Source organism: Panthera pardus, unplaced genomic scaffold (assembly GCF_024362965.1).
Source record: "Panthera pardus isolate Hobbes unplaced genomic scaffold, ASM2436296v1 HiC_scaffold_12, whole genome shotgun sequence".
In the NCBI taxonomy this organism is placed as follows: domain Eukaryota; kingdom Metazoa; phylum Chordata; class Mammalia; order Carnivora; family Felidae; genus Panthera; species Panthera pardus.
In genome coordinates, this window is record NW_026526677.1 from 70,962,861 (window position 1) to 70,980,048 (window position 17,188).

General features: G+C 38.3%; 1 protein-coding gene across 4 annotated transcripts in view; it reads right to left on the bottom strand.

Annotated features, from left to right (window-relative positions):
- Positions 1 to 958: 958 nt before the first annotated feature.
- The window catches only part of GRM5 (glutamate metabotropic receptor 5), a 528,255-nt gene continuing 512,025 nt past the window's right edge, over positions 959 to 17,188 (bottom strand). For all 4 annotated transcript variants that reach the window (XM_053900181.1, XM_053900183.1, XM_053900180.1 and 1 more), the window contains one exon: positions 959 to 6,736. In XM_053900181.1, the coding sequence (XP_053756156.1) occupies positions 5,836 to 6,736 (901 nt within the window). In that variant the 3' untranslated portion in view covers positions 959 to 5,835. The remainder of the gene's footprint in view (positions 6,737 to 17,188) is intronic.

Consider the following 17,188-nt stretch of genomic DNA (forward strand, 5'->3'; position numbering starts at 1 on the left):
ATTCGTTTATGTGGAGGTTAAGTTTTTCTATAATACTTTTTGTTTAGGACTCTAAGAATGGCCATATAAGCTGAGTCTCCAGGTTTTCTTCACAGAATTTATCTTCCAAAATACTTCTTAAAAATAATAAACAGGGTGAAATGTAGTAGTTGATTCTGAATTACAAAATACTTTGAGAAAAAAAAGTAAATACTATACTGTTTCTAAGGAGATAATTTCATTAATATAATTCTATTTATCTACCTATGTATCTAGCTAACTACACTAAAAAGTAAATGATTGAGAATTGTTTTTAAAAACTGATCATTCATGTACAGTATAACCAAAAAATTGGCCAGTGTTCAGCATAGATTATAACAGAAGAAAAGCATTCTTTCTGTGGTGTTTAAGATCAATTTGCTAAGTCATCCTAAATGGACAGTTCCAAGGTTGCATGAGTTCAAACCTCAACAGGCTACCTGCCACCCCCACTCCCCCCCCCCACAGTGATATATACTTTAAGTGGGACAAGAATTTTTTATAGTAATATTCCATATATTTAAGATGAATATTAACTGTATTATAAATTCTATATTGCCACTAATAATAACTATTATCTATTGAGCATTTGTCATGTACCAGAAATGCTGAATATGAAAGAAATCTCACAGATTATTGTAATTCATCTCTGCATTTAAAGAAAGAGGAACTGAGTTATAGAGAACTCAAGGTAATTTTTCCAAGTTACATGGGTCAGGGTAATGGATTTTTTAATTCACTGCCATTTCTATCACATCAGCTGGTTTTGACTTTCCTACCATGAGTCTATGGAGTCTTACAAGACTCATTTGATCTTTAGAAAATGATTTGCTGTATGTGGTCCAGATATCTCACCTCAGTCATCTCACCTTAGCCTTAAGTTTATATAAATATATGCCCATTTGTATTACTTCACAATAGAAGACACTGAAGCAGGAGAGTCTGACAAAGCACACAAAATGGTTTTCTTTTTTAAGATCAAACATATTTTGTATCAATTTCCATATGTATAAGAATATATGTATATACATATTATATGTGTATAAATAATACAATGTAGGGAAGCAGAGAGAAGCTATGTTTTAAAGTCTACATTGTTTTTCTCTTCCACACATCATGCTTTTAGGTTTTAGATAATTTGTGTTCAAGGAGTGTAAATTTGCTTAAGAATCCATCAAAATAGAAAGTGATTTCACAAGTAATTTTTTTTTCTGGTAAAATTATACAGATATGCCCATACATGCGCACACAAACAAACATACACACAGAGACACATACACAGATGGACTCAAAAGGAAAAAATCTACATAGATGTGTGTTGTTTGTATATACATCCAGACATTCACAGATATATAAACACACATAATCTATATTATTTTTATGATGTAACCTCTACCAACACAGATAATTGTGGCACTATAATTCGTATTTGTATTTCCAGACACAAAAGCAAGGTATAATCCCTACATGCTTCATTGTTTTTTTAAAAAAATATTTGTCTTAAAAGGTGTTTGTAGATGTCTTTGAGGACAGCATCTTGGGTTGGTTTATGGTTGGTTTACATTTTTAATTTAATCTATTGTCCATAGGCTACTTTGTCAATCCCATAATTTGAATGTATATATCATTCAGAATTTAAGATTAATAGTATGGCTCTTTGGGTCTTAGAAAACACTATTAAGACAACATTCTAAACATTTAAGGGGAAGAATCTTAAAGTCATACCATAGTTTCTTTTTTAATATTTTTCAAAAAGTAACTGACTTCACAAACACCAACTATAACATGATTTAGACAACTGAGAAACAGGCAAGTGTACTTTTGAAGGCTAAAATAAAACACATTTATACAAGTACAAAGCAAAACAATGCTGATAAAAATGTTAAACTTTATGAAAAAAATCATTTGCAATTCACATCAAAATAATTTAACATTCTCTATTGTTTTAATAGTACAAGCTGCAACAACAGAAAAAGAACAGATACGCGCACACAATTTTAAAACCAAATCCGTTAAAGTGCAGAAAAAAGTAAGTACAAGCACTTGTAGCCCACACAAATCTTTTAGGATTGGCACCATCTCTCTAAAACATCTATATTCTATATAGATTTCTAATTACAACACCACCAGCAGCTGCCATTGAATTCTAGAAATACACACAATATACATAGTATATTTGTTCACATTGGGAAGATCAGTGAAATTCAGCCAACTATTTTATACATGCCTCACTCTTCAACAGATAGTAGAGAATCTCCCAGGCCTCAGACCCTCTTAAAAGTGAATTTCAATTTATCTTTATGTTTTTCACTGATCTGTATTTTTTTCACAGTATAAAATTGTAAATGGTAACTATAGAGATTCTGACAGCTTGAGGGTTATTAATAAGCTGTGGCTAAATGTGAACTCAGATAATACTTTTGAAGTCTCCAAAACATGTACATTTTGCTGGGAGACTAGCATAGGAAATGGTTTTTTTTTTTGTTTTTGTTTTTTTGTTTTTTCTTAAAAAGTGTTTAATTCCTGGTTTGGAAGTCACAGAACTGCAGCAGAGCCATTACACAATTCATTCACAGTCAGAAATAGCTCCTAGTCTTCCTGATCACTTGCTGGTAACAGCAGAAGTTTGGGAAAGACTTTTACTAACAAGGATTAGTACATTCGGGGATTTACTGTTTTTCTTTACTTCAGTCAAATCTCATATGGTTTTCCTTTGCATACTCCCTTCTGCTCCCCACCCCTAACCCAGAGAGAAGCTTCTTCCCAATCCACATAGGGTCTTCTCAGGCTGCCCCTACTCCTCTCCCAGAACAGAAGAGTGAGTGGACTCCTTAGATGGTCCATATAACTCGATCAAAGTAGGTCTTCTTCTTTTCATCCTTGGACCAAACTGTCCTTTAGGGTCACTTTTCTGAATCTCAGCATTTCACTGTCTTTTCCCCTTCCTTTTAGTCATGCTGGTCCGACTGAGTGATCACTGGGCACCAGGAACAGACTGTTTTCAAGGAAATTCAATGAAAATAGGTACCCAAATGAATTGTGAAGTTCATATCCTAGCCCTAGAATGAATATTCAGTTTTCCTTGTAGATTTATTACTTGGAACCTGGTATTAGAATTGGCAAAGAGACAGAGTTAGCATCATTCCAAAATAAAAGATCCCAAAAGTGCATTACTAATATTATGCATTATAGAATGTATTGAATGAAGGGCAAAGGGCATAAAAACACAGAGAAAAGTACACCTTGTTCTCCTCTAATTGGATGAATATTTTTCTTATTACAGTTGATTATAATTTCATATGGCATTATCAGACAGCAATTTATTTGTATTACATTTTAATTTCTGATGAATTTTCTCATAAAGTGGTGTATTTTTTTAAAGAAATATGTTACTAAAATTTAGAAGAGAAATTTGATCATGGAGAAAGTTTTCTAAAAATATTCTGTTGGTCAACACGGTGAAACTTACACTTGAGAATAAAATGGAAATCAACCTAAAGGCATGGGAAACGAATTTAAAACTTAGTTGAGTATATTTGGAAAGGTTTCAATGTTTAAGAAATCAAAATGGTAATCCTCAGGTGAATGCCACCCTTTTCATGAGGATTGAAGGGTGTTAATCAAAATATTTATATTTGTTTTTTTAAGTAGAGGCAGAGTTCACATTCAATGAAACTGTAAAGCTTAGCTAAATTCACTCTGCTTCAAGAGTCTCATTATAACATGTGGGTTCAGGGTGCTCTGATGATATTTTCAAATGTGGTATGGTAAGTTTGATTTTCAAGTTTATATTTTAGTAAACTAATATCAGCTTTTAACATTTTATACTGGGAGATTTGATTTTAAATTTAATATAAGAACAGATATAAGTAAAGGAAAATCAAGAAGTATATTTCCTATAACTTTTAAAAGTGGGGCATGATAAATTACACCAATGGATATATTTCCATTTCTCAATTCCTTTTTTTAAAGTAGATATGAAACAAAAAAATACATGCCAATATAAGGATATTGAGCTCAAGGAAAAAGGTTTCATTTATTTTTCTTTCTGCTAAAAATATACTTCTGCCTCACAGCAAATCTTTTTCATAAGGCTAGCTTTAGTATAAGGCTGGATCAACTGAACTTTAAATTTATAGGACACCTCCTCCTTTTATTACTATCTTTATTTTAAAATTTAAAATGAAACGAAACGAAACCAAACCAAACCAAAACAAAACAACACAAAAAAACATTTGGCACCTGAGGACAACTGTAATGAGAAGAAAGAGATGACCGTGGATGCAGGTCTTGAGCTATGAATTCTACCTATATGAGCCTATTAAAGCACATGTATTTCTAGTATATCTTTAAATCTCTTTTCTGCAGTATTTAAAAAGTGACAGTATGAAGTGCACAAAATCATATTAATAATTATTTTAAAAAGGAAATACTAATAATTGCTTTGCCTCTTTTTGGAATGGCTAAGAGACTGTGTGGTTTATATTCATTAAGGTTCCTCTGTTTTAATATTCTGTATTGCTTTGAAAAATCTACATTTGTCATAGTTCATAGCTGCCCTCTTTAAGCAGCCAAAAAAAGTTAAAATCACTGCTCACTGGCATAGCTAAATCTCTGCTAAGCCGACTTGACACAGTTTAAAATTTCCAGCGTATTAAGATTGTGTTAACTTTTTGAACAACAGTCCCTCTAATCACGTCGCTGTCTTCGCTGGGTCTATAGACCATTCTTCCAGTGGTGGGACTTGGAAAGAACAGAGGAGCTCTTTGTGCATCAGGTTCTCAAAAGAAAGGAATGGAGAAGCCCAAATGCATATTTTAATATTTTAGCTGGCAATGCTAATGGAACAGCATTCATAAGGAGGAGTGGCCACATTTCATGAAAGTGATAGCCAAGCTGGAGCTCAGGAATTATTATTATTATAAAGAGAATTTCCAGCTACACAACGGTACCCCAGTGAGGGAATTACAAAACAGTATTCCAGAAAATATTTTTTTGCTACTCCAGTATTGATTGGCAACATGGTGAAATAGTCAAGAAATCTTCCATTGGTTTTCTTGGTTAATGGAGGTGAATTGAAATCAACTAGGTGGACTCCCGGATGCAGGCTTTTGAAAGAGGATTTCAAAACCAAATTGGAGAGGAATGTCTCTGGTAAAAGCCTTATACACATCAGCGCAGCACTCATTATCCAGTTGTGTGTTATGCATGGGACACACTGACAACAATGCCTCAGTAAATACTGGGCCCAAGTTACTGCTTTTCAAAGTCTTTAAAGGACAGAAAAAAAGAGAAAAAAACGGAAAAAAAAACCCCAAAAAACAAAAAAAGAGAGCGAAAGGTTAATGTTTTGGTCCCAGATTTTGAGTTTGTTAGAAAATGTACATTCATGTTTGGTGAATCAAAGAATCTTCTGGGAAAAGAATTAAAGTAAACAAACAAAACTTTGTACAGTTGCTTAATAACTATGCTTTTCCCCCTCCATTATGCTGTTACACACTCATTGCTTCCCTAGAGCAAAGCACTTGGTATGGAACTGGTTCAACAGACTCTTGTCAGCCCTCAAAAATATAAGCAGTGTTTCTTAAAAGCCCATGTTTTCTAAGGCCACTAGAAGAAAATCTGCCAAAGGATTTGTGGTCGGTGTCTTCGTCGGTTGATGTTAAATAGCACTATTAATCTCGTGTTTCCATTACGGGTGTACTTGGCATCTTCCACCTCGGGTCTTAACCAGGCGAATATGCTTGTCACTGTGTCTGCGTGAACACGGGAGGTCTTGGCTCCCTTGGCGGAACCCAGCGTGGTTTCCAATGACATTCACAACGACGAGGAGCTCTGAGTGTAATCTCTTATGATAAGTGTGTCATATTTGGGAGACGAAGGGATACAGAGGGCCGACTCCGACACTGGCGAGTTGGGGGTTGTACTCCCCGAGTCCACCGAGTCTCTGAAGGGGGACGGCGGGGTGAGAGCCACCAGCTCTTCCAGGTCCGGCTTGCCGGCTGCAGCTTCCGGCCCGGCCGTCGGCGTCTCCCGGGCAGCGCCCCCAGCCGGCGGGGTCGCCGCCGCGGGCTGCGCGCCGCCAGTGACCTCGATGGCGGGCAGCGGCTGGATTTCGGCGAACGTCGTCATGGTTGTGGGCAGCTGGATCTCTTTGGGGATCAGGTACGACGAGCAGAGCGGGGCGCCCACGCCGGGGCCGGGGGCCGTGGTGGACAGCATCATGGAGTTGAGCTCGCTGATGTTGGCGGTGAAGCGGGTCACCACACTGCTGATCTGCTCCATGAGCGAGCCCTGCGAGGAGCTGCTGCGCGCCGCGGGCTCCGAGTGCAGCGACGGCACGTCGTCGTCCGTGCGGCTGGCGGAGCCCGCGCGCTGGCTCAGCGTGCTTATGGGCGACGGCGAGCGCGGGCGCGCGGGCGCGGGGAAGTGCTCCTCCGCTTCCGCCACGTCGTACAGCCCCTTGGGGCCGGCGTCCGGGGGCTCCGGCCCGCCGGGACCGCCGCCCGCGCCCCCCGCGCCGCCCGCTGCCCCCGCGCCACCGCCCGCGCCGCCTGCCCCCAGGCCGCGGCTCTCCGTGCTCTTGGGGAAGGGCTTGATGACAGCCGTTTGGTTGGGGTTCTCTTTCTTGTTGATGTGGATGGACAGCCGCTGCCACAGGTGCTGCCCCCGGCTGCTCTTCTCGTTCTGGGCCCACGTGACGGATTTGCCATTGGAGCTGTGGAGAGAAGGGAGACTAGAGGTGACTCAGAGGTTCAGGGGGAGCGGGTCCCCAGCCCTGGGTTATGGATTGGGAAGGACGACGTCAAAGGACACCTCCAGAGATCGTGGAAGCGGCTTTTGTTTCCTTGTTTTGAGTTAAAGGCCGTTTTATTGTATTGGCCTTGCCTTTATCCTTACCATGAAAGTGTATCAGAGGGGATAGTAGTAAGGGTCGAGGAGTATTTATGGAGATTCTGCAGTAGTTCTGAGCAGCAGCTGGTTATGTTGCAAACCTAGAAGCCAGGGCCTGGATTATTATGGTGCCATTGAGCAGAAGCACCTGGTACAGGGCAAGGGCTTCCTGCAGTTGGCAGCCTCTAAAAGAAAAACTTGGAACTAGAACAACTAACCAACCCAAACACAAGAGGGCAGGGAAAGCGTTGGGGTCAAGGGTTACCAGGCAATAGACAGTGGTTCCAGTTCAGTTTTTATTCTGCGAGCCAATGATTGGTGTATTTGGCTAGGGATTTCTGTTTGAATTGCTGACCTTGAACATGGTTTTAGTTAGTCTGCCTTATCTGCTGGAAAATAGAAATTCAAGGAACACATATACAAAGTTCTAATCAATTAGAGCTTTTTTACTTCACCCACATTTTCCTCACAAATTTATTTTTAGGCCTAAAACTTGAATAACAGTTCTGTGAGGGAGCATATTGCCTCTGGCACCTAGCATATTGCTTTCCAACTAGGGTCTTGATGAGTGTTACCTGACATGATTTCCTACGGCCTTTCTCCCTCTTCCCTTTCCCTAAGCAGTGCATTTTGGTCCTGCAGCATGAGGTCTGAAAGCTGCTCTGATGGTACAATTGGCGCCTGAGCCTCAGATCCTGATTGTGTCCTCCTTACTATTAAATATGACACAACCTCTAAATCTACAGACCCTCTGTCAGAAACCTCACTTATGGTCAGAGAATGTGGCCTGACCTTCAGGGATGTTCTATGGAGAGACCCTCAGGTGATGGCTCATCACAAAGAAATCCAAGATCTCTGTAACTAGGGGGTCTGTTTTGTCCAGACAGCTCTGCCCTAGGTGCTGTGACCAGGAGATAGCCTTGGACAGTCTATGACCCAAGGCTTTGACCACCCAACTTTATCATCTCGGCCAGTGGTGATTAAACTTAATTGTGCCTAAAACTCACCTCGGGTATTTGTCAAATAGCCCAGGCAGGACCCCAGAAGATTCTGATCACCTAGATAAGGTTCCAAAGATCTATGCATTTTATAAGCACTCCATCCCCAAAGAAGCTGTCCTTTCTTTCTGGGTTCCCATTGCTCCCTTGGCCTCCTTGCTGGACGGCCTTTGCCTGGCAGGGGGCTGAATTGTATTTGGAGCTCACTTGCCTTGCGGCTACCGGACTTCAACTGCCACATCCACTCTGCCTGAGATACCTATGCCTTTGATAACAGATCTCTGTTTCTGCAGTTCCTATAACAGGATGCTTTCTGTCTCTTTCCCATACTGCTTCTCATTTCTTCCATCTTTCCTTTTCCTCTTTGTTGTCTTCCTTTTTCTGCTCCTTCCTCTGAAATCTCATTCCACTTAATCTACCCAATAGTTTGCAACCTGGTGTCCTTTAGAATTCTGGAATGTGATATGTCCCCCACCCCTGCCCCTCTTCCTGCAAAGGATGGATCAATTATTTCCAGGTTTGGAGGTTGCTGTACATCCACGGTAGCAGAATGGGCCCTGCCAAACCTAACTTTCCTTTCCAGGAGAGTTTCAGGAAAGGAATGTTTCTACATTTTGCATTAACCTGACCTGCCACCTTTTATGTTTTTAGTGCATTACTTTCTTCTTCCTAGGTGTCTATTGAGTTCTGGAACATGGCACAGAAGAAATGGGCCAGACTATTTATGGGATTTGATTGGGAGAATGGTTGCCAACAACCCCCTTTCTCTCCTACCAGCAAGGTAAGAAACATGCATGTTGGAAAGGAAAATTAGTCGTTCAGGTTGCTGAGGCCACTTTTAATACAAAGCTTGGGCTATAAACTAGAAGCATAACTGGATTTATCCTACTAAGCTTTACTCTAGGAAAGTTCTTGCTCCCAACATGGAGAGGTTTTGATGGAACATAACTCTGGGTATTAACAGTGTCAGTCTTTGGAATCACATGCAGTAGTGCCTAAAAACTTGACAGCAGATGGAAAAGCCTTTGGATGAATGTGTGAGAAGGAAACTATCCTAACCAGCCAATCTGCACAAAATACTGACATTTTTCCTGGCCATGCCTTTGCTCATAGTGTCCATGGTCATTTGGGAGAGAGAGCGCCAAATAATCTGAATACCAACGGAAATGGACACAGGAGACACCAGAGAAATGGAGTCCAAATGTAAGTACCTCATTTCATTCCTTGGGTCATGAAAGGTTTTTTACTCCAAAATAAATGAGAACTTTTTAAAAAGTTTTTTTTTAAATCCTGACTTATGACATTAATCTGTTTATGAGTAGAATGTAGTTTCCACAGGAAACAGACAGGAAACTAATCTATCTTGTTCATTAGCACACAGGATGTTAATAAGCATTTGATGGACGAATAGGATTCTTAAGCTAACCAGTCTTAAGAACCATTGTGTGGTGTCCTGGAAAGTGCAATGGACAAAGGACCCTCAAATCTGGATTCTAATCCTGGATCTGCCATCCTGGATGCTTGGAAAACAATAGTCTCTAAGCCTTGGTAAAAAGCAGAGAGCAATCCTTTGGTGAAAGCTGTCATAAGGATTAAATGAGACCATATAGATGAAAGCTTCTTGTAAGGAGAGGGTATCTAAGAGTGTTAATTTTTGCATTCCATGTGAACACTACATTTCAGAAAATAAAAACAGTATACTTGTGGTTTTGAGCTCTGGTTGAGAAACAAAGAATTCAATACAAAGTAAAATATGTAGTAAAGCCAAAAAATATTTTTGGTTGTTCCTCCTTAACCTGACCAACTGTACCAAGAATTGGAGTTCCATCGGGTTTGCTCTGTTGGGGTTTTTTCCATGCTAATTTGTCTCCTTGGTGATCAAATCCACTCCACTAAATTCTGCATTATTTCTCTTCCACAATTTACTTCTTCCTGAAATGCTCTTTCATTGTGCTCCCTCCTCTCTGCCTTTTTCTTTCTTTCGGCCTAAGCTCTTACCATTTTTTTTTTTTATTTTATCTTAATTGCTTTTATTTGAGAGAAGCATTCCTGACCCCATCCCGACTAGGTTAGATTCCCAGAGTCCTTTCATTAGGCACTTAATAACTCTTTGCTGTGTATCTACCTCACCTGCTGGGTGGAGTGTCCTGAGGGTACAGACAGAGGGTTCTTTGTTTTCTGTTATATCCATAGTACCTAGTGCATTGCCTAGAACATGATATGTGCTCAATAATATTTTGAACTAATAACTGAGTGGATAAGTGAATTTGATTTAAAAAAATCCATACTGAATTGTTTTTGGTAGAATTAAGTTTTAAAAATAATTCAATAGTAAAAAAATAATTCAATGTTAATGAAATTCTGTTTTGTCTTATGAATCAATCTTTTTATAAACTCACTGTAATCAATAGTACTTAGTACATATTTCATTAACCAAGTACAAGAACACAGATCTTCATCTCTATTGTGAAAATCATAAAGGAAGTATTTGTTCCTTTTCTGTAATTTATATGTATATGTATCTCTGTGTGTGTGTGTGTGTGTGTGTGTGTGTGTGTGTGTGTATGTGTAGTGAAACTTCTTAGTGATGAAAGCTTATGGAGGCAGTATGGATAGTAGACCCAGAATGTGGGTTTAAGGTATGGCCCTCAGTGATGTTGGGCAAATCACTTAACACCTTTGCACCTCTTTGTTCTTTGGTAAAAAATGGAAGAAATAAACCTCTCCTGCTCACCTCACATGATTTCTGGAAGAAACTAAATGGTGGTACACGTGAGGGTACTTTATAAAGCATAGTACCTCTGCAGACCTCACCATCAGATCTTCCAGGGTGCCTGGATAGCTCAGTCAGTTAAGCATCTGACTTCGGCTCAGGTCATGATCTCACAGTTCGTGAGTTCGAGCCCTGTGTCAGGCTCTGTCCTGACAGCTCAGAGCCTGGAGCCTACTTCGGATTCTGTGTCTCCCTCTCTCTCTGCCCCTCCCTGCTCATGGTCTCTCTGTTTTTCTCTCTCTCAAAAAAAAAAACAAAAACAAAAAAAAAAAAACAAATAAATAAACCTTAGAAAAATCTTCCAATCACTTGAGGTAAAATCTTTGTTATTATTGTTGTTGTTATTACTGAGAACTTTTTTTTTTTTTTTAAACATCAGGATTATACATTTTTCCTAAGGACCCTGAGGTAAGAAAAGGGAAAGCAAACTTTTCCGTACTGGTCTATATAGCACTTGACTTTCCCCACTGAATATTTTGGACATTAGAAAAGAAGGAGGAGGAAAGAGGAGTGGAGGAAAGAAACAGAATACATGGTTTGCTACACCTGGAAAGGAGGACAATTTGGCCAAAAACAAAACAAAACAAAACAAAAACATAAAAACTTTGTGCTCTTTCCAGGTACCAATTAACCCTTTATCAAATATAATACTGTATAATTTACTACTATGACAATTTGTTCTTTATTTCTTGGGGGGAAGTGCATTTTGATCATGTTATTTGAGACTTAGGTTTTTTGTTTACATTTGTGTCTGCCAAAATGACACCTTCTACCTTTATTCTTAGAAGTTTTTTTTCCCAGGGTCAGCCAGGAGAGAGGAATAGTAAGATAATGAGCTTCCTAATACAAAAAAATACTTAAAAAAAATTTTTTTAAGCTTGTAATGTCACTAGCAAATATGTCTTTGGAATGACTTCAGAAAATACTAGGCCAAAAAAACAATTTCATGAATTAAGAATATTATAAGTAGAAAGTTTCCAATTGCAGTTCCATTTTCTGTACATTTTCTTAACCTTTTTATCAATATATTTTGAGTTGCAAAGTATGGAAATAAAGTTTTTAAAAGATAATGAGGAATTGGATATTGTTTATATCCAGACATTCTAAATTAGGTGGAATAATTTCTTTCTGAGCCTTGCCTAAAATATGACATCTTGATTATGACAATTACACTGAGAAATACACCACAATATATAAGAAAATGATAGAATCATCCATATAAATTTCCCCAGTTAAGCATAAATGGATATAAATAGCCATCTTGCTGACAAAAAAAATAAATGGCCGCGATGACATATGCATTAGAAATATATGTACAGACAAAAACACTTGAGTAAATGAAAATGAATTATCTACCAAAGACACAATAATCAAAGCAATATCACCTTATATTTGCATAGTGCTTTAAAAGTACTTTTCCGGACACTGATTGTCAAGGGTAGATAGGATCAATGTCTTTGTCCTCCTTCCAAATATAAGAAAATTGAGGCTCAGTGAGATAGGTGATTTGCCCAAAGTTAAGCAGTTAGATAATGGCAACCTGGGACCAATACTATCTCATGATTTCCAATTCCATTTTTCCTGACAGTACAATGTCCCATCTTTGCTTTATGAAGTGAGCTGCCCTTATTTCACGGAAGAGAAAACCTCTGGTGTTACCTGGTGATGATGTGTGTTTTCAAGTAGAAACATTAGTCATTTGATTTACATTCTCTATTACCATGTCTTTGTACTTCTTAATCATCTACTTTGAGGTCTCAAGAAAGCACCCTATATCACTCTTTGGTCATTACCTCAAATAGCACAGGTTGATCAAGCACTTATATTTGTCAAAGATAATGACTGGATGCCTCAATGATGAAGGCACTTGAAGCTTACAACCATATAAATATTATATGGCAATTTTCAGCCCCTCTTTTTTTCCCCATGCTGTGATCTGGTAAAAGACAGTTGTCCTATATAAGGACAGCCCTAATAAATGTAGCCCACTTATTTTCTCTCTGACTTATTTTGAAATACCACTAAAAAGAATGGTGTAAATTTGAGGATAACGTTAAATCTGCACTATTTTGCAAATTTTGGTATTTCAACTAATAGTGGTAATAAATGATATGTGATACCTTTGCAAATGATTGTGATTCATCAGTACTTTTTAAATTTTTTTTAATGTTTATTTATTTTTGAGAGAGAGAAAGACAGAGCATGAGTAGGGGAAAGGGCAGAGAGAAAGGGAGACACAGAATCCAAAGCAGGCTCCAGGCTCTGAGCTGTCAGCATAAAGTCCGACACGGGGCTCAAACCCACAAACCATGAGATCATGACCTGAGCTGAAGTTGGATGCTTAACTGACTGAGCCACCCAGGTGCCCCTATTCATCAGTACTCTTTGATATTCTGGTGGCGAGTTACTGATGTGAGACTTGCCTCAAAGAGGGCAAGAGAAAAGATGCACATAGAAGGCTAGCAATATGAGTTACTCATAGTATTTTGATAGGAGGGTTATTTTTCTTTTTCTTAGGACCTTGAAATGAGGAAGTAGATGGGCAGCTGGAAAGTTGCTAAGGGCAAAGCCTGAGAGATTGTGGAGCATGGAAACAAGTAGTTCATGGGGTAACTAACTATAGGGTACAGATCACAAGGGATTCAAAACTTCACAACAAGAAGAAACTTTCCAGCAGGAGGGGAGGGGCCAGGAAATGATGCTTGCGTACAAGAGACAGATTGAATCTACACCTTGAAAAATTAGTAGATTATGGCAAAATCCAAAAGGAGCAGTAGGCATTGACATCCAGGAAAAATAGCAGTGACATAGGTTCAGGAATCCATAAGGATATTCTAAGATAATCAGTAGTCCAGTTTGACTAGGTGGGGATGGAGAATAAGTGGAAGCATCAGGAGTAGAGTTGGGACATTTTTGTCTGCTGTAAAAATTCTTTGTGGTCACCCCTGACCTATAATGATCTTCCTTCTTTTCCTTTCTTTTGCTATTTTAATAACTAATTCATAATTAACCTTGGACTTGTTAGACTCTGGGATAGATAGATGGTCTAATATAGTTGACCAGAGAAATGGTCTAATTATTAAATATATATGAAATCTACATGCTAGATCAATAGATGAATGAATATATAAACAAATACTCATGAGTTATTTTCTATGTTATTTAAGTGCAGGAATTATTTTTTGTTATTTAGTATTTTATATATTTGGTATTTCTCAAGCTCAACAAAAGCAATTAAATTTAGGAATCAACACCATAACCTTCTTTAAACCCTCATTGCAGCTTCATCCATTGACCCTATTCCTTGTTTGGCCCCAGTCCTGGTCCTACTTCAGGAATATGTTAGGACCTAATTAACATCTGTTAGGTTAATTAGTCCTTCCGGCAATAAGGAGCCAAGAAGATTGACACAAGCAAAATAGTGGTGTCCAGGGTAGATTTAAGAAGCTGTTTTAGTAATGCAGTGATACAGTGTTAAGATCTTAACAGGTGTGAAAAAATGATGAAAAGGAATATAGTGGTATTCTAAAACTATTGTGAAAGAAAAGACGTTTGTCCTTGGTACTGGAGGAATTTAGACAAAAGGTTGCTCACTGGGGAAAGAAGTTTCAAGGAAGGATTTGCAAATAAAGTGGAGATTAACGAGGCCTTAAAGACTGGGAAATGTTAAAATAACATGGATAAACAAAATCCAATTAATATTTATGTGTTGCATATATGGCAAAGAAGGTAATTCCACACACCCAACCCCTTGAAACCCTTCCAACAACCTTGTGAGGTGGACTTTCGCCTCCCTTTTAAGTAGCTGTGATCGAGCAGGGGCTGCCTGCTTCTATGATAATCCTCTCAGAGAATGTCTCTCACTAGGCATTCAGTCTCTAATGAAGTCCTTGTGGGAGGAGAACCATTGGCTCTATTTTAACTAGTCTTTGGTTTAACAGGCGGCCTTTTGGACATGTCACGATCCATTCAGGGTGGGTCACTCAAGTGCCCAGTGGTTCTAGTACAGCTGGTACTTGCCCCATATCCCCATAAAGAGAAAGCATCTAACAAAGGATGTAAAGCATGTTCCAAGCAGAGGCATTTTGTTGGATCATCAGAGCATTTTCTTTCTCAAGTTAAGCTATTTTTTTTTTTCATTCAAAATTCAGCAACTCAGACTCAAACCTCAAACTAAACTACTCCTCATACTGAGATGTAAATTCTACACTTGAGGTGCTTCAACTAAGATTAGAGGATTTTTTTCCCCAAAATGTTAATGATTTTCTCCAGCAATTACTATAAAGCACAGATTACAATTTCATAAAGAGAGAACAAAAGAAGACACAGCTATTTTGCACCCATTGGCTGATACCACAGAGAAGTCTTTGTGGGAAAATCCAGCTTGATTTAAAGCTTTGAATAAAACATAGGATTAGGATTGATGACTAAGAAGAGGAGGGTCCTGGAATGATAATAGCTCCCCTTTGAATAGAATTTTATACCTCACAAGGTGTTTTCATCTGTTTTATTATATTTGACCTTCACAACAGCTGTATAATATAGCACTTATTGCATGGTATTTTTAATCACTTATTTACAAGTCTGTTTCTGGATTAAACCTGAGCACTCCAAGGGCAGTAACTGGGAGCATTTCCAATGCTTGGTATGGTGTCTGGGGCAGAGTAGGTGGGCTGGGAGTGTTAGGGAAAGGAAACAAATTAGAATGCTTTCCTTGAATGCCTGATGTAAATGGGTATTATTAACCTCTACTATAGATGCAAAACCCAAGGCTTATGGAACTTCACTAATATGCCCAATTCAAATAAAAGGCAAAACAATATGCCCCAAATAGGACCTTAGATCCAGAGTCACACATGCAATACTGTCTGTGTGCTAGGTGCACATAAAAACTAAGGGGCTAACAAGATACATCCTTATGGAGCATCCAGGGAAATGATAACAACCAAGTTTGTATCCATAAAATGACCTGATCATAAATTCCAAAGCTCTCTATCAACAAATTGACCTGAAGATTGCAGAGATGAATACTGAGGGACTGTAGAACAAGAAAGTGTCCCCAGACTGTTAGAATGGTTGCTGAAAAAATGATTTCTGCTTAGAAAAAAAGATTCCTTTTGATCTTAAAGTACCTCTGCCTAACATATTTAATTTAAATCTAATGTGTGAAGAGTACCTTAGTTTTGAGGTTTGAATCCTTGTTGTTATCTACCACCAATGTGCTTATTATCTATATGAAGCTCCTGGCTTAAGGTAATTTTTGATTATTTTTTCTTACTGGATGTAAATAGGCACCTGCCACAGATATGAAGTGCTAAGAAAGTTTCAGTCCTATTCCCTTTGGGATGCTTCAGATGGTGAACGCACACACACACACTCTCTCTCTCTCTCTTCCTTGTGGCGAGGACACTTAACATGAAACCTACCTCTTAACAGGTTTTTTTAGTGTACAATACAATATGATCCCTTCACACATGTCAGGATGGATAATAATCGTAAAAAAAGATAAAAAGTATTGGTGGATGTGGAGAAAAAGGAACCCTTGTGCACTGTTGGTGGGAATGCAAACTGGTGCAGCCACTGTGGAAAATGGTATGAAAGTTCTTCAGGACATTAAAAATAGATTACTATATAATCCAGCAATCCCATTTCTGGGTATATGTCCAAGGGAATTAGGATAAGGATCTCAAAGAGGGATTAACACTACCATATTCACTGCAGCATTATTTGTAGTAGCAAAGATGTGGAACACCTTAAATGTCCACTGATGGATGAATAGACAAAATGTGTTTTTTTTACAAAAAAGACATCCAAATATCCAACAGTTAGATGAAAAGGTGCTCATCATCACTAATCGTCAGGAAAATGCAAACTACGATGTGATATCACCTTACACCTATTAGAATTGCTAGAATCAAAAAGACAGGAAATAATTAGCATTGGCAAGGATGTGGAGAAAAGAGAACTCTCATGCACCGTTGGTGATATGTAAATTGGTGCAACCACTATGGAAAACAATATGGATATTCCTCAAAATTTAAAAATAGAACTACCATATTATCCAGCAGTCTCACTTCTCGGTATTTATCCAAAGGAAATGAAATCACTGTCTTAAAAAAATATCTACCACCCCATGTTTACTGCAGCATAATTTATAATATCCAAGACACAGAAACAACCTCAGTGTCCATCAACAGATGAATGGATAAGGAAAATGTGATATATATATATATATATATATATATATATATATGTATATATATATATATACACATATACACACACACATATATATATACACACACATACATACAAAATACATATACATACACACACATATACATACACACACATACAAATACAAACACACAATGGAATATTATTCAGCCATTCCCAAGATAAGGAAATCTCACTGTTTGTTACAATATGAATGATGTGCATGAAACGTGAAGGCACTGTGATAAGTAAAATAAGTCAGAGAAAGACAAATATTGCATGATATCAT